At 38.3% G+C, this 23,496-nt stretch overlaps 1 protein-coding gene across 2 annotated transcripts in view; it reads right to left on the reverse strand.

Moving 5' to 3' along the window:
* Positions 1-23,496, reverse strand: part of LOC122789943 (arf-GAP with Rho-GAP domain, ANK repeat and PH domain-containing protein 1-like) — a 1,460,469-nt gene that overhangs the window by 886,502 nt on the left and 550,471 nt on the right. For both annotated transcript variants that reach the window (XM_044057421.1, XM_044057422.1), the window contains one exon: positions 3,424-3,558. In XM_044057421.1, coding sequence (XP_043913356.1) covers positions 3,424-3,558 — 135 coding nt within the window. The remainder of the gene's footprint in view (positions 1-3,423; positions 3,559-23,496) is intronic.

Consider the following 23,496-nt stretch of genomic DNA (forward strand, 5'->3'; position numbering starts at 1 on the left):
ACACACCAACCGGGTAATCAGATATACAACCTGCCCCATCCAGTTAGGTCCTGTCTTTTGTGCCCTATCCCCAACCCTCCTTCATTTTAATGATTTTAGTGAAAAAAAAACTTTATTTCTACAAATGTGGCAAGCACTTGCTACAGTTCAGACCACACACAGAACTCTATAGCACTTTGGTTTTACAACAAATGCAATATCTATTTTAAAAGGTGGTATGCTATCTTGCCCCACAACACATTGCACCCAGGGCAGTTGCCACCTTCTCCCTACACTAGTTACTCTACTGCATATACTTTAAAGTCTGGCATGGAGATGTGAGCCCTCGGTGCTGAATTGTGCAGACCACAAACTAGTTGAAATGTATAACAATCTACTCTTGAATGTTAAACTTAACTATTTATTTAATGGACTCAAAATCAAAAATCATAAAGAACTTAGCACTTTCATCCCTTAAAAAATGCTTTGGGACTTCCTCAGAGTTCATCAATGAGTCTGACATCACTTCTTTTTGTAGACAAACTACTAGCAATCAAACTATCAAACAGTGTAAATAATTTGATTGAAATAATTTATGTAATTTCATATTTCAATTTGAGCAATTGAAACTGAAGCAGGATGCATTGGAGGAAAGTAGTATGAATAGATAGAGTAGAAAGGGATGCTGCAAAGGAGGAGAAAGAAGAGAAAGGAGGCTGAAGGGAAGGAGAAACAAGAGAGACTGAGGGACAGGCCAGCTATATAAGGGAGAACAGGAGCGAAAAAAAAGTCACATTAGAATTATAAAGGTGGAGGAACTAGCATAGGATAAAAAAATAGGGATTTGAGTTTTGTAATTTTGTAAAGGTGGATGTCAACATAAGATGAGAAGAAGAGGATTTCAAATGGCCTTATCTATATGATCAGTTACCCGGGGAGGATCATAGGCAGAGCCATGAGTTTCTTAGATGAGTCTTTAGATGTGTTTTGAAGGATCATTTTAAAGATTGGTCTTCTTTATGAGTAAGTGGGATATTATTCCAGATTTTAAAAACAAAGTTGGGAGTAGAGGGAGTCACCTGCAGAATTGTTGCTCTTTGATATTAGTAATAAGAATGTATCTGTATAGCATAAACATCTAGAAATATTGTAGAGATGTATGGTGTTGGTAAGGGCAGGACAGATTTGAGGTTTATTGATGAGGTGGTGGATGGTGAGATGTGTGGGGTAGCTCAAGCCAGTTAAATTTTGGAGTGCTGGGCAGTGATGGATTTTGTGTAGGTGAGTGGACTATAACTTGGTAAATATTGGTACAGAGTAAAGGAGTATGGGCAGAAATAGGGTGTGTCTCTGTGTTTTTTGCAGGATGAGGTTAAATTTGGTTTCTACACAGACAGATCTTGGATTTTAATGTGTTTTTAACAATGTATTTAATGTGGCAGTCAAATTTCAGATATCCGTCTATGCAGACTCCTAGGAGTTTTGTGTGTTCAGAAGAAGTTATTTTAAATGTTTTCTGTGATTCAAATAGTTTTTGAGGAAAAGATAATTAATTCAGATATCTTTGGGTTGAAGAACAGCTGTGAGTTGGACAGCCATATTTTTAATGAGGAGACATATTCCTGTGTTTTTTTCAGAGTGCCAGTGTTACAGGCAGAACAGATAATGATGGAATAGTCATCAAATTGTATGACTGAAGCACTTATACTGTCTGTGGAGAGGTCATTGATACAGATATTAAACAGAACAGGGCCACTGGGGCACACCGACTGATACAGGGAGAAAAGACGAGAATTAATTTTGCAGTTTAACAGTTTTAGATCTATCGGAAAGGTAGTGTGGAACCAGGGCAGGAATGAGTTTCAGAGTCCTAGGCTGACACATTTGTGTAGGAGAATATAACAGACAATGCTGAGTCCAGTAAGAGGGTGTTTACTATGTTATTAGACTTTCTATTTAAGTTACAAGGCAAGTGAAGCAAAGAAGGGCTGTGGTGGTATTATGGTGTGGTGAAAAAATACGTAGGGAAGAGAACAGAACAGAGTGATGTCTGATATGACAGAAGAGTTGGGTTTATGTGCATTTCTATAGGACTTCAGACAATGGGAATAACATGGCAATAGGACAACAGATGGTGTTTTCTCCTTTATAAAGACAGAATGTTAAGATTTTTTTTTTCAGAAGTGGGACAAAGGATTCAGAAATGGAGCAATTTATTAGGATGGAGGCTGGATAAGCTATAGCATCACCTACAAGTTTCTCGTATTCAGCAGTAGACTATCAGCTGGCAGATGGCAGATTTGGGTTTAAACAGATATCTTTTTTATGGAACCTTCTTTTTCTTCTTCTTCTTCTTCATCATTGACTATGAGGTCAAGTTGTACGATTCAGTTACATATCAATATGTCTACATGCTCAAGAAAAAATCCTTATGAATTTTCTAACACTTATCTTGGGGATGAGATTCAGTTTTGCATGACTATGTCTGAATCTTGGAAGGTGTGACAACTACTATCTTTTTTTTGCATTCTTTACAACATGGTCACTATTCTTTAGTGCAACCTCTTACAGCCTTCCAAACTAGTTGATTGTCCGTCTTCTTGGTGGCCTTGGCTCTTCATATTTATTTTATGACTAATTCAGCAGCTTGTTTACAAATGAAGGAAGAAAGTACACTAGAAATGGAAACTGGCCCTGCCTCACTAATATGTTGAGAAATATATATTTTTCAGACAGTGTTCCTGTTCCACAACATCCACATTCCCTTTGTTGTGGTTGCAAATGGGGAAAAACCACAAACAATCAGATTTGGGTTTTTCCTTTTCTTCCTACTAAGAGGTTTATAGGTTTGTTAAGCTGATGACTTGATGGCCTTTGAGAAGCTCATACATTTATCAAGATTATTTTGAAAGAATTTAATTACTTTTTCTGATTGTAGGAGGAAGCTTATTCCATAATCGTGGAAAGCAATGTATAATTCACTTGTCATAGTTCTTTGTTACCGAGACTTATTTTTACTATTAGTGTCCCCCATCTGGCATTAACTTTCCTAATCCACTGCAGTCATAAATTTACCAACAGTCTTGGTTTAGACATTGCCTTATAGATTAGGCAGAAGCTACCCTGGTAAATATAAATAAATAAATACATAAATAAAAGTACACCTTAGTGAACTATACAAAACAGAATATAATGACAGCTTATGAAGCCTTTCTGAACAGTTTAAGTTTTCTCTTCCTTGGACATTTTGCATCACTGAACTGTGAGTAAGTAAAGACGACACCCTATTGTGTTGAGACCGTTTAGGTCCCTTCTATGTGCCTCATTTTCTGCCTGCTTAATTGTCTTGGCAAAACATTCAGTACTACCAAATTTCTCTTCACAGCTGTCATAGATACATTTTTTTAGAGTCAGTAGTGCTAGTGCAGAATATTAGACACTTACTTTTCAGTGAACACCTCCAGATACCCAGAAATGAGTGAGTTTTCTTCATGCGACTCCTCCATTTTTGAGTCTTCCAAAACACTGTTGGCACGTGAGTTTGCTTGATTATCTTTTACACGGAGACAATCACCTGGACTGAGAGAGGTAAAAAAAACAAGGTCAAATGACTCGCTGCAATACCTATACAACTATTTCAGCTGAAAGCAAACCTGCATCATTCCTTTATTTACTCCCTGAACCTTTCCTTCTTATTATGTCGGCTATGCCACAATTTGTTTAACTATCTGTTAGGCATGGTGTCTGAACTCTAGGATCTGTTTAACGTTGCAAGTTTAAGCACCATTCCTGTCCTAAAGAATTTAATGAGAGCACAAATTCACTATCTTGAAGGCAAGCTTCTTCATTATGCCATGTATTATCTAATAACCATTTGTCATGCTGCAGTTTCACCAATGTGAGTGTTATGAACATATTATTCATGTGTGCATGCAGGCTGCAACTGTATTCAGACTATACATATCAGATAGGGCAACTAATAGCAGATATGGGGGGGGATACCTTCCCTCTGTTGTAACTTTTACTGTTTATGTCTCTCTAGTTAGAAAGAAAGAAAAGAAGAAGAAAACTGGAGCTAAATAAGTTGAAAAGAAAGATTAAGACAAATGACGTAACATTTCAGTGTTATATGAGAATCAAAAAAGAGAGAGAATGACAGAGAATGGTGGGAAAGCAGAAGGAGGCAAGGAAAGCATTATGGTATATGTAGGTACAAAACACAGCCTAGTTATTTCTGTAGTAATACAAAAGACAAGATATCTTAAACAAGTTATTAAGAATGGAACATTAGAGATGGTCTTCGAAGTTTAAGGCTAAATCTGTGTACAGAAGGACCACGGAAAGGGGACAACTTGAAGAGGGTTATTTGTTAAGCTTTTGCTATTAAGGTGCTATGAAGACAGTCAGAACTGTTGAGAAGAAGAGCGTACCAACAAATTTTATAAGAGAAGAACAGAATACACACAAAAGTAGTACAATAAGCTCATGAAGTAATAATGTACTGAACATTTTGAAATGTCTTGAACTTTAAAATAAAGTTTGGATAACATATAACTAAGGGACTTGCCTCTAACTCCTGTAACTTTTAGAGCATTTTGCATGACTCAGAGTAGTTACCAACCCTTTAATGGGCATAGGTAGGTACTAGGCTATTGGCCCGAGGGCCAAGGCAAGACTAGCCAACAGTGTATTGACTTTCACCACTCATGCATTGTTAAATTTCTGCCCCTCTATCGAGAAGTGCCCCAGACATAACCCCGGGGTGAATTTCCTTTCACCTATCCACTTATCAAGGTTTTTTTTTCAATAGTGCTAATGACGAGCTCTGCTTGATGAGGATGGGAATCCTGTTCCAGAACATGGGAAGTCTCTGGGACATGAATCTATCCCTCCAGCATGTCCTATTCATTGTTGTGGTGGGGTTTAGGTCCCTAGAGCATGTAGCTCAAGGAGATTGGGATTTCTTCAAGTGAAGCATGCCCAATAATTCTGGGTTTGACATAGCTTTGTATGTCAGACAGAGGTCTCCTCGGAGTAAGCGGTATGCGAACGAGTAGAGTTTGAGTTTCTTGAGCCGGTCGGCATAGGGCAATTGTTTGAGGCCAGCGGTCCTCTTGGTAAGGTACTTTTGGGGCCTCTCAAGTTGTACGTGTCTTGTGAGGTACATCCCAAATGGGGCAATGTATTCAATGAGGGGTCTGATAAGTAATGAGTAGAGGGGAATGATGACTTCCTTATTTCTAGATGCAAACCTTTTTGTGATTAAGTGGGCCATGTAAAAAGATTTTCTGACCACTGTGGCAATGTGGTTTTCAAAGGAGAGGTTACCATCCACTTGGGTCCCAAGGTCTCTTATCACACTTTCTGTGTTAAGTGAACTTCCCCGTTTGGTAATTCATGGGTACCATGTTTTTGCCAAAGGGGATAACAATGCACTTTTTGGCATTTAGTTTTAGGCCATGATTTAGACACCAGGTGTCAGTCTCAGTGAGGCCCTTTTGCAGGATGTCTATGTCGGCGGGAGAATTGATAATGGCACCCACTTTGCAGTCATCTGTGAACTTGGTTAGCCATAGACCCTTGGTGTTCACTTGCACTTCAGAGAAGTATATACTGAACAGGAGTGGTCCCAGGACTGAAACCTGGGGTACTCCACTTGTCACTGGTTTGGAGTCAGATCTGGAGTCAGCAACTCTTACCGTGTGAGTTCTGTCCATGAGCCAGATGGCCACCCATCTCATGACGTAAGGGTTTATGTTAAGGTTGGTGAGTTTATCAATGATTCCTGAATGAGGGATAGTGTCAAAGGCTTTAGCGAGGTCCAGGTAGGCTTTGTGAACTACCTTGCCCTCATCTATGAACTTTGTAACTGTTTCAAAGAAGTCTACCAGGTTTAGGAGACATGACCTACCCTTTACAAATCCGAATTGGGTAGCATCCAGAGTCTGGAGGTTACCTATATCTTTGTTTATGGGTTCCATGATGATACTCTCCATGGCCTTGCAGACCAGGCTTGTCAGGCTAATAGGTCTATAGTTTCCGGGGTCTGTGGTGGTTCCTGCTTTGTGAAGTGGGATAACCATTGCTGTGTACCATTCTGTGGGCACATAGCCTGTGGTGAGGCTGCGGTTGAACATGGATTTTAGGTGGGGGGCTAGTTCATTTTGGAGTTCGTGTAAGACCCATCCTGGGATGTTGTCGGGTCCCATGGATGCTGTGTTTTCTGCTTTAGAGAGTGCCATTTTTACCTGTGTGTTTGTGAGGGGGGAGTAAAGTTAGCACTGAACCTATCTGCCAATATGTTGGCAATATCAGTTGGCTCTGTATATTTTGTGCCGTTCTGTTGTAGCTCGGTGCAGACAGCGGTGTTGCCATGGAGATTCTTGACATAGCTAAAGAATGCTTTGTGGTTGTCTTTGGAATCCATGGCAATTTTTCTTTCAAAATTAGCTTTGGAGGATTTTATGAGAGATCTTAGTTTCTTACTGAGGCTTGTCAGTGAGTTCCTCCATACCTGGGTTTTTACTCTCTTTTGCAACAGTTTCTTCCTTCTGCTGTAGAGTTTGCTAATGGCAGGGGACCACCAGATCGGCTTCCTTTTTTTGGAGGATAACGTCTTGGTTTTGTTGGGGATAGCATGATACATGCACTCATGCAGGTGCTTGTAGAGTACATTTGTGTAGGATTCAGCAGTTGTGACTGTATTGACTGAGTTATCCATCTGCAGGGGTGTCACAAAGTTGGTCATCTCAGTTTTGAGAAGCGTGAAGTTTGCTTTGGAAATTCTTTTTTACGATGGTCTCCTTGTGTAGGGGTGGGTTTTGGATGTTGATATCTAGGGTGATTAGTTTATGGTCTGATCTAACCAGTGAGGAGTTGATCTCGGGCATTGAGCACCATTCACCCATGTTGGTAATAACCAGGTCCAGAATATTGTTGCCCCTGGTGGGAGCATTGACAAATTGATCCAGGGCATTAGAGTTTATGAATTACAGGAATCGTTGAGCCAGGGAGTTAGTACAGGAGTAGTTGTCCCAGTTAATGCTAGGGTAGTTGAAATCACCCATTATTATGGTATTTGGTTGGACCCTTATTTTTTCCAATGTCCCCAGGAATGAGGAGTGAGCGTCCCGGGTCAAGGTGGGGGATCCATAACAAGCTATAATTTGGAATGCATTTTTGCCCTGGGTTAGTTGCACTTGGATGATTTCAGAGGAATTGTATTTTGCAACTAGCCTGGAGTTGTGAATGTCCTTGATGAATATGGACACGCCTCCGCCCCTGCCCTTTGTGTTTCAGTCTGTGTTTTGTGGCCAAAACATGTGATATGAGTTATAGCCTGGTAGTGTTAGGGTGCTCTCGGGAGCCCTGAGCCAGGTCTCTGTCACTGCACAGATATCGATGTTCTCCATTTTGAGGAGTTCCTCGAGTGAGTGCATTTTGAGGTTTAGACTCGTAGCATTGAGTAACATTGCCCCTCAGTTTTTTTGTTTTCTTTAGTTCTTATGGTGTTGGGTCTGTTTTTTGAGCCTTGCCTAAAAAAAGGCACTATAGGGGTGGCAAGAGCCTTGGCCAATATTCTGAATCCAGGGGTGACAGGTGCAGGCCATCTCTGGTGAAGCATTGTGGCCTGTCGAGCATGTCATCCCTGGCAGACAGATACTGGATCCCCTTTGAATGACACCAGAAGCTTAGCGAATTGTTGAAGTTGATCATCTTATCCTTGTACTGTGGTATCATTTTTGGTGAAGGCAGGATGCTACTCGGGGCTAGAGTCATACCTGCCTGGGCTACAAGATCGGAGAACTCTTATATGTCTCCAGGAAATAACTCTTCCATAGTCACTTTTGTTTAGAAGAAATTAATTAATTATCATGTTAATGTAGTCAGATAAATGTTGGGTTTCAAGCAATAAGTGTAGCTCGTGTTGAATAACTCAAATTTCTAAGGACTTAGTTACTGTATTTTAAATAATTTTATCCTTCGGCAGTGTATTTTAATGTCATCAAAATACCAAATTAACAGTAATAGGAAATCTTCAGTGCTTGATATTTCTCAGAGTGAAACTGCAAACTTTTTATACTCCAATGTAGTTCTGCTTGGATTAGAAAGAGTAACCTCTTGTCACATACATGAGTTGTTCAGCTCTTTATACAATGCAGCCCAGCACCCCCCCTCCAAGCACCGTTTACCATTGTTTTTTATAATTTGTCACTTAAATTTTGTGAATTTGTCACTTAAACTTTCAAATTTATTTCTCTCTATATGTTTACCATGATATGTATCATCTCATTCCATTTGAAATCCAGGCTTGCCTACAGCTACAATTTTAAAAATGTCCCTTTACAGTTAGTAACACAAGAGTAAAAAATGAAGTTCTCATTTAGAGGCAGTAAATGAGAACATTCAGGCTATGCAGTTGCATTTATTGTTATATTTCTGCAAACAAAATTATTATTTTTAAATGACTGAAACCAAAGACAACTTAAGCAAATGTATTTAGAGATGTATACTTATTTTGCCAAGGAATTGTGTCTTCAGACTAGCTGTTGATGATAGAGAATGGACAGGTATAATATGTTTGGAAAGTTGGGGAACCTGTTCAGACTTTGTACAGAAGTATGTCCAAGAAGGCATGGTATCCCACATTCACATTCTCATCCAGTCATCCATTCACGCACACACATGCACACACCTGTACACATCTACCTGACCCTCTCCCTAAATCCACTACCTCTACCTCACAGGCAGAGAGACACACACTTATACACCCCTTGCATACACTCACTCACACACCTCCCAAACCTACCTTACCACTAAACTCCTTAGTACTTGTGTTAGGGCCAGCCATGATGATCTATATGACCAATCAATTTCACAAATCACTTGGCAAGTAGATGCCTTTCTGGGGGTGGTTCTGGGAGAGACAGCATATGACTAATTAGCATATGCCTTCTCCCCAGACTGCCTCATTAGCATACAGTACAGCTGTGGAGGCAGTCCATCATGGTGCTGCAGTCTTCAGAATTCTGAATTAGCACTTAAATTCTAGTTGCTTCAATTATGGCAATTCAATTATGGTCCTCAAACTTTCAACGGACACCCTCTGTCCACAGTGTTCTCCTCATGCAGCACAAAAATCCCCCATTATATATAATCAGCAATAGGATTGCTCATGTTTCTGTCTCCTTACTTATATCTGACATAAACACATTAAACAGAACTGGTCCTGACACAGATAACTATGGCAGACCACTCTTCTCTAGCCATTCCCCCTCTGAAAAGACTGTACCTAACACCTTTTGCTTTCTACCCACTTTCATAGCATAACACCACCTCTAGGCAACTATTTACTTTTGTAACAAGTTTTGTATATAACACATTGACATAAGCCTTCCTAAAATCCAGACAGAAATCCTTCCATTAATCTGTAGCCAGTACTGCTGTAATCCAATCATAAAAATGCAAAAGTCTTGACTGACCAGACTTTCGTTCTACAAAACTATATTGATAAAGTTCTCTAAATAGTTATCCTTAAGACAACCTAGCAGCTTTTCCTTCAGAATCTTTCTATCATCTTATCTGCACTTAACAATAAACTCACTGATCTGTCATTCCAGGGATCAGTTCTACTTTCCCACTTGAACAGATATATTGACAACATTCCAGTTATCTGTTACAATCCTGCTCCCAAAAGACTTCATGACAGAACATCCAGTAATAAGCTTGTCAACCTATTCACAAGGGTCTCTTCAGCCATAATTCCATCTGGCCCTGTCACTTCAAACAGTGCTTGTCCTGCTTCACCCTTTCTCACTAGCAGGCCTAAGAGTCTGTCCGTCTTCTCTCCTCCTGATGTCTTCCAATGCTGGCATAATTCAATTGTATTTCTTGTGTACAGTGTTATAAAACAATAATAAAAATAATAACCTCAGCTAGTTCTTCATTTTCTATAACATGCTTCTTCTATTTAAACAACTTAACTAAATCAGTCTTACTCAAACTTTTTATTAAATTAACTTGTTCTTATCAGTTATGTATCAAAATATATTCTGTTCCTCTTACTGATACCTGCAGTAGTTCTTTTTCAACCTTTTATTTAGCTTTTTGTCAGTTGTATCATCCTAATCAACTCTCTTCTTACTTAAATAATACAACTCTTACTTGGCTCACCTATTTTACAAGGATTTTCTTTTTACTCTTTCTGCACCCCTAACCTCTCTACTAAACCACAAGAGCTTCTTTCTACTGACTTCATATTTCTTGTGACTTACACAGACATAATGTTAAAATGTAACAGTACTCTTGGAGGGGATATCTATAAGTGTGAATAGTAATGAATAATTGTATGTTTGAAACAAATATGATAAAGGAGAAATTGGTATGATAATAGTGAATTAATGATAAAGGGGGATGTATGTTACAAGTGAGCCAATGCTCAAGTAAATGTGCAAGTATGCAAAATAAAAAGTCATGAGGAAGAAGAGTTTAGAAGTGGTGGATCTCTTTTCTTTCATATATATGAGAGTAATTTAATTTATAGAAGTCTGAGGTTTATGTCTATTTAGGATTGCATATAGTAATGAAAACAGAAGGAAAAACATCTGAGTGGGTTGTCATCCTGTACACAAATTGCATTTTACTTCCACTCCTCTGAATGGAAGAAATTCCAATATGAGCAATGAAGGAGGTTAAAAGTATGGCGGTACCGTCTAACTGCTAATCCTGCACAGTGCCACTAAGAATGGAAGAAATTCCAATATGAGCAATGGAGGAGGTTAAAAGTATGGCGGTACCGTCTAACTGCTAATCCTGCACAGTGCCACTAAGAATGGAAGAAATTCCAATATGAGCAATGGAGGAGGTTAAAAGTATGGCGGTACCGTCTAACTGCTAATCCTGCACAGTGCCACTAAACCCATCCAAGTTAAATATATGCAGGTATTGAGATGAATGAAGGGGTGAAAGTAGCAAGTTTTCATTTTGTGGCGAGAAATGGAGAGCTATGCAAACAGTCCATGGTTCCCTAAAATAATTTTGAAATAGCTAGAAATCTCCAGCAGTTTAACTTAATAGGTGTGTCACCTATAGGAAAAAATCCAGGGAAAATAACTGAAGGAATGAGAGAGTATAGATGACCGTATGTAAAGACATTCCTACAAGTTAACAGGAAACAAAAATAAAACAGGGAATGGGTTCCTAACAATAACTGGGGGGAAGTAAAAGAAAAGTAGCAAAGATGTTGATTGGTTAAGCAGCTGGACGATACAGTAATTCGGGAGAAAAGCATTCAAGGATACATAAAAGGTGAACAGTGTAACGTCAGAGTTTGTGTGGAACAAGATGTTTGGCAAGATTATTTGCAGATGTAACAAAGCTGATGAAAAAGGTAGTTATATATGCTGGTGGTGTCACAGCTCACTTTGGGGGAGTGGTAGATGTCCTCTGTGACTCGTATTTTATCCTCAAATAAATGCAAGAAATATTAAAACAGTGAAAAGATCAGATAAACTGAAATTTATGGCCCGATACTGACAAGAAATGAATAGCCTTTTGAAATTTAAGTATGTGTAATTATTTAAAAAATTCTTGAGATCATTGCATTGTCATGGCCTAAAGTGTGGCAATGTGTTTCATTGTTAGCAAGTCTAGATGATGAGGCATGTGGCAGTCCTAGGTCTCTGCAAAGTTAACAAGTGAAGAATAAGTAAAAAAGCTAAAAACGACTTCTTGCCATATTTTGTTTTTCAGGAGACAGTGAACAGGACCCTGGTCTCCCCAACTTATCTAAGCTCTCTTGGCCAACTCTCACAACCACTCCTTTTTTTGTCACTCCTGTCACAGAGCATCTAAAGCTGACTCACCTGAATTTTGGCAGGATCATGAGAAATATAAGTTTACCACCTTTAGGTTTGAACCTACCCAGAGGCCTCAGAAATTGCTTTGTCTGAAACTTGGCACAAGCCTGATTTCAACTTTTTTCTTAGAACGTCTAATAACAGTGAATAATTATGAAGTCTGCAGATACCACAGACAAGGTCATATTTTTTTTTGGAAATGGTGTAATCTTTATTAATGCCAGTCTTAACTTTCAAAGTAGTTTACTAATCTTATAAAGATAGTCTCCCAGAAAATCAGTCTGAGGGGAACATACTAAGTCATGCATTTCTCCATTGGCAGAGTTAACAAAACCTCCAATCTCAGCAATAGCTGTCAGCTCACTCTGTGGGAGCCCCAGGCATTTCTAGGCAAGCTGAAAGATACAATTCTTCCAGTTTGTCCTGTATCTGCATTGGGGCCTTCTTCCAGAGGGACATGCCTGATACACCTCCCACGAGATGTGCCGAGGGGTCATCATCAAAAGGTGCCAAAACCAACTTGGTTGTCTTCTCTCAACCTTCAGGAGCAGTCAGTTCACTTTGAAATCATTTATGACTGCAGAGCACCTCATGCTATTAAAAAGAACTGACCCAGATAACCTGTGAAGAAACTTCATTCTTGCTGTTTATATCTGTGACCACATCTATCTTTTCAGTCACCAATGCTAAGAACTGTAAATGGATATGAGGACACAAAGTGAACAGTAAGCTAAGCGTTATCATCTTGTAACTTAGTTCTACTGCTGTGCCCCTCTGGTGGACAATCATTTAACCTCCCATACATTCACTCATGAACATGACTCCAAGATATGTAAACTTCTCAACTGGAGGTAGCCGCTCCTCCTGACATGGAAAGAGCAGTCTCCTCTTTTCTAGAAGAGAACCATGACTTCTGATTTGGAGGTTCTTAGTTTTATTCCGGTTGCTTCAGAATCAGCTGTGAAATGGTCCAGTGCGTGATGTAAACTTCATCTGCTTGAGACTAAAAGGACATGATCATATGCAAACAGCACTAACAAAGCATTATTAGTAAGAACTGGTCTGCCATTAATATTTGTCCCTGTACCAGAGTCACTGATGGCAATGAGATGTATGAAGACATGATGCAGACCTGCTAGTCTACAATTTGAGCCTGTGAGCCTGATGGTGCAGAACTTCTAGCTTGAAATTTGGGCCTGTGAGCCTGATGGAGTTTCTTCTCTTTTACATAAGCCAAAGTGTTCATAACCAAGGGGTGCCTTCATTTCAGGGGCGATGTTAATGCATTCCTCATTTGGCTGTGTGTATATCAGCAAATTAGCAGAACAGATTAAGTGTCACAGAAATAAAAAGATGGCTCACTGACTGCCATAAGCTGGGAGCATTAGGCATATCACAGAAGTTAGTTTGCCTTTAGTGATTATAAAAAGTTCCCCATTGATTGCCTCAAATGAAAAAAGAAACATATCTCTGAACTGATTTTAAATACCTTGTACCGAATCTGTTGAAATATATCTTTGAAATAACTGCTAAAAATGTTTACTTATATCTGCTAAACATTATTTTTAAAATTATGCATTTTCCACTGACTGTTAAACATGTCCCCATAAGCTAATGATAACACATGGTTAGATCCATGACTTTGGAAATGTAAATCCTGACCCAAACATGCCATGATACAGAAGACATCAAAAATGTAGGCAGTACTGCTGATCTTGAAAAAGCCTGACATAGGTTCAGGTGAAAGCGCTTGATTGATTTATTTTATGTTTCATGCAGTCCGCTGGTTTTGTGTTTAAATAAAGAGTTTTTCTACAATACGTTGAAGATTTTTTTGGAAGCCTACTTGGAAGAGTTTATTGGATTCATGTGGTGCCTTTTTGCTGTTCTGTTTTTGGTTTTACCGGGACTGAGTTTGAGATACTTTTTGTTTTTGGCAGTACTGCTGTTAAGTTTAAATGCAATTAGAAGGCGGATAAAAGTATTTTCTGTTATACCAACTTAGATGTTTTTTGTGGACCCCCAAATGCATTGCCTGTGTATTTGTAAGCATTGCTGCTCCAAGAATGTATACCACCTTACAGTCTTGGGAAAGATAATATAATAAAAAGATGTTAGGACAGAGTGAAGCAGCAGGCTTTGGTAAAAGAAACTCTAAGCAATTGAAAGAAAACTCCCTAAAGTTGTTGCTCTGGGACTTTGAAACAGTGACACTGGGTAGATAATCAACTTTTGTACCATTCACAGTCTGCAAGAAAACATAATAATGTCAGCTACCTATAAAAGCAAATAAAATATTCTATACAAAGGTAAGTAGACAGTACTGCATAGCAATGAGTTTACCTGTAACTGTTTTGTATCAGAGTGCTGTCTCATGAAGCTATTATTTTTAAGTGATACATACAAGACAGCTGAATTGAATCATAGTAACACAAACTTCCTTATGTATTTATTTATTTATTTTACTTTACTAACTAGGTAGGTGGGCTGCTCCAAGGACCCTTTTCGGATATGACATAGCTAATTAGGCAGTGTCATTGCAATATGCAATATTTAACAGTATTTACAGTGTAATATGAATGAGAATATCTCAAGCAGGTAACACAATTGTACATGGTTTAGAGCTGTTATGATAAAACTGTGATTTAAGCATGGGAAAGCTGAGCAATGGGGAAAACTAAGCAGACATCACAAGCATAATTATAGTAGATATTCTCAGTAACCTGCACACTTATTTGTGACAAGCATATTAACAACTAAATAGATACAGTAACAATGTATTTACAAGGTTACATCTGGACCTCAAGGTTTGTCATACAATGTCCACAGTATTTACATAGTTCCATCTGTACAAACTGGATAAGTCATACAGTGTCAGCAAAGACTTTTACAGTTTTTCATTTAGTGGACACTTCAGGAGTATTACAGTTGAATAACTCCAAGTGTCTCAGGAAAGAATTTTCTTTTTAATCCATTGTCATGACTGCTATTTATATTCTTCTGTAATGCATTCTGGGACATTTCTCTGTAAAGAATTTGAAAAGATTTGTGTCACAAGAAAGTCCTTAGGTAAAAATTAAGTAAGGGATGATGTCAAGTGTCAGCAAGGAATGCAGCTCCCATCTTATTGTAATAATAATAATAATTGCTAACCAGGTAGGCCAACTAGACAAAAAGTTCCTTTTCGGGGGCAGCATGGGAACAATGGTTAAAAGACTTGCTCAGGATCATGTAACAGGCAAATGAGGGCCGAAGGGAATCAACAGGGACTACAGCTTGCAACCCTATCCTCTGCACCAACTAGCTGACTTAATAACTTACTGTATGGGTATGAAAGAGAAACATTTTGTTCATCAGTTATGTGCCTGAGGGCTTGAACTGGCCAGTAAAGAAGAAGTGCAGAAATAAGTGTTCAGCTCTGTCAGTTTGAAAAATACTGTGCAACTTCGCTGGGATGAAGAGAAGGTGTCAAAGAGAAAGACACAGGTGCACCTGGGATATGTCCCTGAGACCATTCTGCACAGTGCATCCAGGGTCTATGTTTCTTTGAAATGGCCTACTGTTTGAAGTACTAATAAAACCTTAGCCCTCCTCCTTTGAAGGAAATGTTACCTTATTTCATGCTGTTTTCATTTTAAAATTATGATTTTGAAGCATTGGTTCAGGTATTTTGCTGAACAGCAGCTATCCTTGATAAAAAAAAATATGCAACTGAATAGAAAGTAGTTCACAGGAAGAAGCATAGGGAGGTTAACTATGATTTTTCCATGTTCATTTGTACAGATGCAGCACAGTACATGCTTTCTATATTTAACATGGTTTTATAGCATAAACCATTGAGATCCAGTATCCTCGCCCTTTGACCTTTTCGTCTTGTTGATTTAGGAAACAAATGATGCTTCAAAATAAAAGCAATGAGTTTATTTTTAATTTATCTGAGTAAGCAAAGATTATTATTTAAACAAAGTTTTTACATTAAAATAATAGAATTTGAGAGTTATTGTTTGAGCAAATTGCAATTTACTTGACTGAGTTATTGCTGGGTTTATCAGAAACTGTGGTTGCACCATACCACAACATTCAAGGCTAGATCTACTGGGACTCAGGATACTAGATAAACCTGGGTCAGTAGCAGCGAGGAAATGTATACTTCCACCTTGCCAATGGACTTGTACATGCATACAATTTTTGTAAAACTTATTGAAGCCATACTATTTGTTGAATGACTCCTACGGGATTTTCAGCATCCAATTGGCTTGCCACCAGAATAGAGAACATGCAACCTTATACTAATGTATTATCTAAAGGACCACACACACACACACACACACACACACACACACACACACACACACACAGACGCACAGACACTCACACACACACACACACACAGACACACACACACACAGACACACACACACGTGCACACACACACACACACACACACACACACACACACACACACACACACACACACACACACACACACACACACACACACACACACACACACACACACACACACACACACACACGCACACACACGCACACACACACACACACACACACACACACACACACACACACACACACACACACACACACACACACACACAAAATGTCAGTGCTAGAACAGGAATTCACACATCTACTGAAGAAACAGTACTGTTGAAACAGAATATAAGAGTATATGGATGTTTATGCAATATAAATGTAATCAGAATGGGATTCATCACTCAAAGTTAGTCAAATATGCTTTTAGCAAGGTCACGGAACCATAGGAATAAGGAAGATTCTTATTGCCTCAAAGTTGCAAGAACTCTGAATTAATATATTTTGAGATGTGGCGGGGCATGGGTGGCTTGCATCCCCAATAAAATAACTGCTTGTTTTTCCTATGGAAGCTGACTTTGTGTGTGCCTTTTTTTTTTTAAATATACTAACAATACAGTTTAACTCAGACTGTGGAATCACTATGAATTGAAGCATGGACTTTCAGAACATCAGATATAAAGCTAAGCATTTGCAATGTTATATTTCTGAAGTATAGAATTCAAAGGCAGAAAGCAGAGAACTGCAGTGTCATTCCAGTAGGTAATGCTAATAATGTCACTGTGGAGACGGTGCTCCCTGGCCTGAGTATGAGAGAGAAGAGGCCAAGAGGAACCTTGCTTGGGGGTTCAGATGGATGGATTTTGATTTGTTATCTAGGAAAATAAACAGTAACAAATAAGGAAGGGGATAACAAAACACAGTGAACAGTGAAATTCTGTTAAGATGGGAAAAAGGAAAGTAAAAAGAAACTAACACAAGTGGAAGGAAATCTGGGAAGACAAAAAGGTTTGATATAGGAGGAAGTAACGGATATATAAAGGAGAAAAGGACTCCTTGGTTAGGAATGGACTGGGTTTAGTGAGAATAGATATTAGGAGAATATGGAAAAAACATCTGGAGTTGTAAGGATGAAAGACAAAGGCAGAGTGTTGGACGGTGCATAATAATATAGAAGCAGATGAAAATAAAAGAGCAGATTACTTAAGGAAAGGATTTGCAAATGTGCAGGAAGGACATGTGGACAAGGAATGGGAAGAAATTACTACACCCATAGACTTAATATATCTTTGTCTGAAACAAATACATCATCAGTCACAGTAAAGAAAGTAACAAGCATAAGACATTCAAAGAACTATGCAATTGAAAAATAAGAAATCAGCCTGCTCCATGGCATAGAGGCATAGTCTTGATAAAGAGACAACTCTGTTTGGAGAGCTTCTCATTGGCTATGTCCTAGTACAAACCTGAAGTGTGATTTTTTTTGCAGCATGTTTGGAATCTCATTTGGCACCTATCTCTGAAATAAAGTAAATCAGGCATTTTATAAGCTGCACTTTCAAGAGCCAGCATACTGAAACATTTTTATGTCTTCAGGGGAAAACCGTATCTCCTATGATGCCTCGAGGAACAGAGATTTTGAAAATATTTTCACACAGATGTTTCTCTGTTATGTCAGGGTCTTTCTATGCACCTAGTAGGCCTGTTCTGATGTTTTTATGTGAACCTTACATGGTATCCATCCCTGATGTAATGTACGTCAGGCTTTTCTCATAAACCAAGTGTGAAGATGCGTGAAGACTGCCAGCCTAGCTAGACAGAATTTTGTAGATAATTCTATGTCTTTGTAAATATTAATAAAAAACATATGCTAGTTCTCTTAAATGTGAGAAGACTATATTGGATGTTGAACTGCAAAAATGTAACAACAGTGCACTCTGCTGTAAGAAACTGATAAGTCAAGCATTTTATGACTGTTTGATCTCAGGGCTTGGAGCTGTGGTGTCTGAACCAGCAGATTCTTTCTGTTATTTTGAGACCAGAGTTAATTGCTAGATTTTACATCTATAATGTCTTTAAATGCTGTGGTTTCCTGACCAGGTGCAAGCTTATTAAGAAATGTAAATGTAGAGTTTCTGTTAGCCTGGGACCAGAGAATTGTTATGAATGATGTAATCTAAAATGAGTCAGCATGATGTATTATCAATTTAAAGGACTTTCTCAGAGAGAGAGAACATTTAGGATTTTGTCTAAAGCTGACACCAACTCACCAGTACTCTGCTTTTGATCTATATGTAAGTTTATTTAGAACTGTGATTGCTCTTAGGAAAAGATAGAAAATACTACGTTTAGTCTAGCTGTTTTCTATATTTGTGTCAGAACTATTCTACAGTATTATTTTAAGCATTTTCCTGTGATGTCTGAACCCTTGACTAGCACTGTGTAGTAAGAAGTATTGTCTTGTGTTTTTATTATTTATTATTAAATATTTTTAAACCTTTCAACTGTGGCTGTTTTGTGTAGAGATAATGTAAGCTCTAAAATACATTGCATGTATAAAGTGATGCTGTCCAACACACTCCAATAGCTTTAGCTCTGGGTCACACTTACTATTTGGGTAACAGTACTATTACACAGTGAGATTGGTCACCATTTGGGAAGGGCCTTATAGTAGCTGATATTAGTGGTTGGTGGCAGCTGGTACTACCTTATAGTCTGGGCAGAAAGGGGGCACAGCTGGATAACCTGTGCCAGCTTTCCCCAGAAGTGTCTCTGTGTTTGTATCTAAATCAAATCTTAGAGTGTGTGTCAGCTACTTGGGAAGGGACAAGAAGCACTGGTTGGACAGAGAGGGTGCTGGAGGTTTTAGCTTGACCACTAGTCTGAGATCTGTACCCTATAGCTCTGCCAGTGGGGAGTCTTATTGGGAATCTGGAAAGAAAGGAAGAAACCAGCCCCAGACTGACTGTGACCTCTGTGTGCTCTTAAGGGAAATTGTACTTTAATGTGCGTGTATTTGTTATCCTTCTCAATGTGGATGCACCTCACTGGTGTTACTGGTGAGGACTGAGGCTCCTTGATTACTGGGCTAGTGCACGGGCGTCACACATAGTATTTCAGAACATCTGTAGACTCAACACTTTTAGTGCTCCGTTGAGTCCAAATAAGGATAAAACATATTTTCACTTACTGGAGTCAGGCTTACTGGCCTGATTGCTTTATTAAAAACGTGTGAGTCATTTTGAAGTAAATAGCTGGTGTGTGGCAGCAGTTTTATGTTTTCAGAATACATATGAACATTTGAATGTCTTCCAAAACATATTGATAAAGGGGAGTTTTCTTCTATTTTTACTCACATACTTCACTGTAATGTCAAGGTGTTTCTGCTTGAGTTCGATATGCAGCTGGTGTGGCACCCATTGCTACTTCATTTTAGTGCACTAATATAGATTTATAGGTAGATGCTGAACTTATAGGCTAAGTTACCACCAAGAAGCTAACCAAGTACATCATTAAAATTATGAGACATATGCCACAATCAAGTAGATTAATGCCATATATCCCAGGGATATATTTACAATTACCCATCTGCTTACTGAATCTAGAGTTAATAATAGCCAGGGTATTACTGTGCTTAACATGCAGAGGAACTGGCATGACACATGTGATGTGGCATCCAGAGTAAGTAATAGGCTAGCACTGAACATTCACTTTAGGCCACAGTGGGAAATACTGACAGCTGTTATTGGTTTTACACTCTCTGCATTTTCCTGTGTATATTATATGATATATTGGCTGCCTCTGTGTTGAATTTTTAGTTGGACTGACGTTGCACAAACAGGGCACAATAACTACCAAAAGTACAAGAATTTAAAGTTTTTTTGTTTTCATTCTTTGGCAGAGTATAGACAACTACCAGAAGGTCAAATGTCAGTCACTACATTCATCATTAAACAATAAGCACACTTCTGCACGATAATCACACAAATTATAAATAAATATATGTATACAAAACTTGCATAGAAAACTTAATGTGAAAGGCAGTTTTGTGCATTTCATTTGTTCTGCTTGGATGACACTCATTACTGTCTTCTGCTGAAACACCTAACAATCAGTAAAAGTCACAGGTGTAGGCTATCTTATCATTGCTAACCCTTTTATTATCATTTAAAATAAAAACAATTTGAGATAACACTCCAATGGTAAATTGAAGTAGGGCAAATGGCAAAACGTCCCAAATCATCCCCGTGAGTGGAGGGATCAGAGTATGGTGGGAAAAAGAAAATGCCTAAACAAGTACTTCAAAAAAGAGGTACACTTTTAATCAGATGTGAATATATGCGGTTAGTCTTCAAAGAACGCTTAGTCTCAGCATTCAATAATCCAGGAAAGCAAATTACATAATTACTCTTTTCTCTGCAGAAAACCAGTTAATAAACGTACTAAGCAATAAAACAGATATAATTTTTTTTAATTTGTACTAGAGCACTAGTTGTAGAAATGCAGTATTTCTTAACAAGTAAGGTAAATCCACCCTGTGCATTTTAAAACAGATTGATATTTTGTTTTTGTACCAAGTGTGCAACTTACATGGATGCTACTGTTATAAACATTAAATGCATCAAATTACATTACACTCTAAGAATATAAATATGTTTAATGCCTACATACCATTCCATATTCCATATGTTGCCACAGTGAGTATGCATGTGGCAGTTTTACAGAGACTTTGAGGTGAACTCAAAAACTTCATTCATAGGTGGGGGCAAGGGGGTGTCACTATGCTAGTGCTCATCTTACTCTAAGTGTGTGATTAATACTTTTTAAACTGCTAATTTAAGATGAGAGGAGAAAGTACCATGCAATGAAACTCTCTCAGAAATTGTATGTATGCCTGTGGATATATCTGAATGTCACATTCAAACAGCTAGATTGAAAAATAATTTATGCTCAGAGTAAGGTGCCAGCCTGAGGCTGAAATACAGTTCATCACTGAAGCAATTCCAAAAGTCATCTTGCAAATTATATATGCAAATCCAGTACTGTGTAAGCCTTCATGCTCCCTGTACACATATGAGATAGTATATAAATCTTTCCTCAGATGCCATTTCATTTTCTGTTGTAAGTATAAATGGGAAGAGCATGCCAGTAAATCAAGGTGTCTTGATGGATGTTTTTGCCCACTGAATGCTACTGTAACATAGTGTACTGGACTGCTCTTATAACTCACAGTAGATACCTACAAAATGTATATCACCATGGTGTATCCCTGTATCGGGCACAATCTGCCCAGATTTCAGAGAGGAGCTTAAAACAACATGTTGCTACACATATGTTCAAGTGCTATACATGAAACATATGTAATGTATATGTCTGTCTAAATATACAGCACTAAAACCAGCTATGCAATCTAATATATACCAAAATGTCTGAAGATATTCTACACAATCATCTGTGTAATCAACATATACTCAACATGAATGTTTAGCCTGTCATAAGGCAGTACAGCTACAACTCAAAACCTATCCAAGATTCTCATTTAATACATTTACCCTTATGATAATAAACAACTATTTGCCACAAGCATTTAAAACTGAATAAAATTATATTTGAAATAAATAAAATTAAGCTACATATTTTGTAAAATGAAATATGCAGGCAGCTAAAAACGTGCAATAAGAAAATACAAAAAAAACATATTTAGACAGACAGACAGACAGATAGATGACGTGAAAAAAACTCTATCTAGCAGCTTATCTGGTCTTTTCATTACCACCAGCCAAAGACTTATTTTCTATCTACCACTGAATGGCGAATCCAAACAGCAGTTGTACAGTTTCACAGGCAATACAATGTTTAGCATGAGCTCTGTACAGGAATGCCTTCCACTTCCACATGTTTCAAAAGCAAGGCAGAAATTAAACTAACCAATATTTTCTCTGTCTAATTATCTGTCTGTCTATTTATCTAAAATTGAGTTCCAGGAAGTATTTCCCATTTTATTCAATATAAATGTAAGGTTTCCTGTTTCCATACTCATATAGATTGTGAGGGGTGTCCAAATAAGGAAAAGCATTCCCTTGATCTGAATCAGTATTTCAAGAAGCAGTAAGTACTGAATATGTGTATAGATTTAAGAATCCATGCTTACCCTTTATCGGTTCTACTGCATTTTCACCAAAGGTAGCAAACACAGTTTTATTTGTACATATCAGTTTGAAAAAATACATTAACTTAGTTTTCTGTATGCTTACTGAAAGAAAGCATTTTGTCTTTCTTTTCGAAAAATAATTACATTTGTTTTAGCTAAAAATCACTTCTCTTAAACCACAAGGAATGCATTTTCTCTGCTGATTACAATAAGCCATGGATTGTCACTGGAAGTTTTGGTATCCACTGCAGACTGCAGCTGTCAGAGAATTCATTAATTTAGCCAATGGAATTTGTTATGCAATAAAGATATGAACATAGCATCAACACAATGCACTATTTAAACATACCCATCCATATGTATATAAATGTATATTTGGGCAGGATGGTATCTTAATCCTTTGCAACAGTGGCCCAGTACCTCAGTCTGTTACGCATGCTGGTGTACTCCTTATACTGACTTATGAAAACTATGACTTGTTGTAAGATGCAAGTCATACATAATGCAACTTGTTTGTACTGCATGTTGCCGAATCACATTATTTTCATATGGTATTTTCTGCGAGTTGGTGCAGATTCCTAAGGCAATGGAAAGCAGATGGTGAAAGCATGTACTTCTTGCTCCCATGTATGTGGCTTGGTGGGCACCTTAGGTGTGGTTAGCTGCTACTATGTCACTGCAATTCTGGTAATCAGTAATATCCACCGCTCAAGGCAGCTGTTTGTTCTCAGTGGTAAGTCTGCCAAAAACTATCTTGAAGTTTTGGAATCCAGCTCAGAATGTGATCTGAAGAGAGACCCTAAATGGCAAAGCAAGGGGTAGGGATGGAGCAAAAGCAGAGTTTTAGCACCTCTCTTTACTTTCTGTGACTGCCATCAAGAAGAGGTGGCCACTGACTTCCAAACTGCAATTGAAGTACCAAGGCAACAATAGATGAATTCTAAATTGTTACTGCTTATTTTTACTTTTTCCCTATGTGTGTTTTACCTCAATGACTGCTGATCATATATCCCCCCCCCTTATTTGTCTTATGTTCAGTAAAGGGGTGAGAGCCATATTGAGGGGCATAAAATCATGGAAGCAGTTGTTGCCCTTGCTGGAATCCTGTCAATAAGAGACTTTTTATTATGTCCTAACCCTGCCACTACTGGCTGACATGAGCATTCTTCATTGCTG

This window comes from Protopterus annectens, chromosome 15.part0, assembly GCF_019279795.1.
Source record: "Protopterus annectens isolate FY-2018-M chromosome 15.part0, PAN1.0, whole genome shotgun sequence".
NCBI classification, from domain to species: Eukaryota; Metazoa; Chordata; order Ceratodontiformes; family Protopteridae; genus Protopterus; species Protopterus annectens.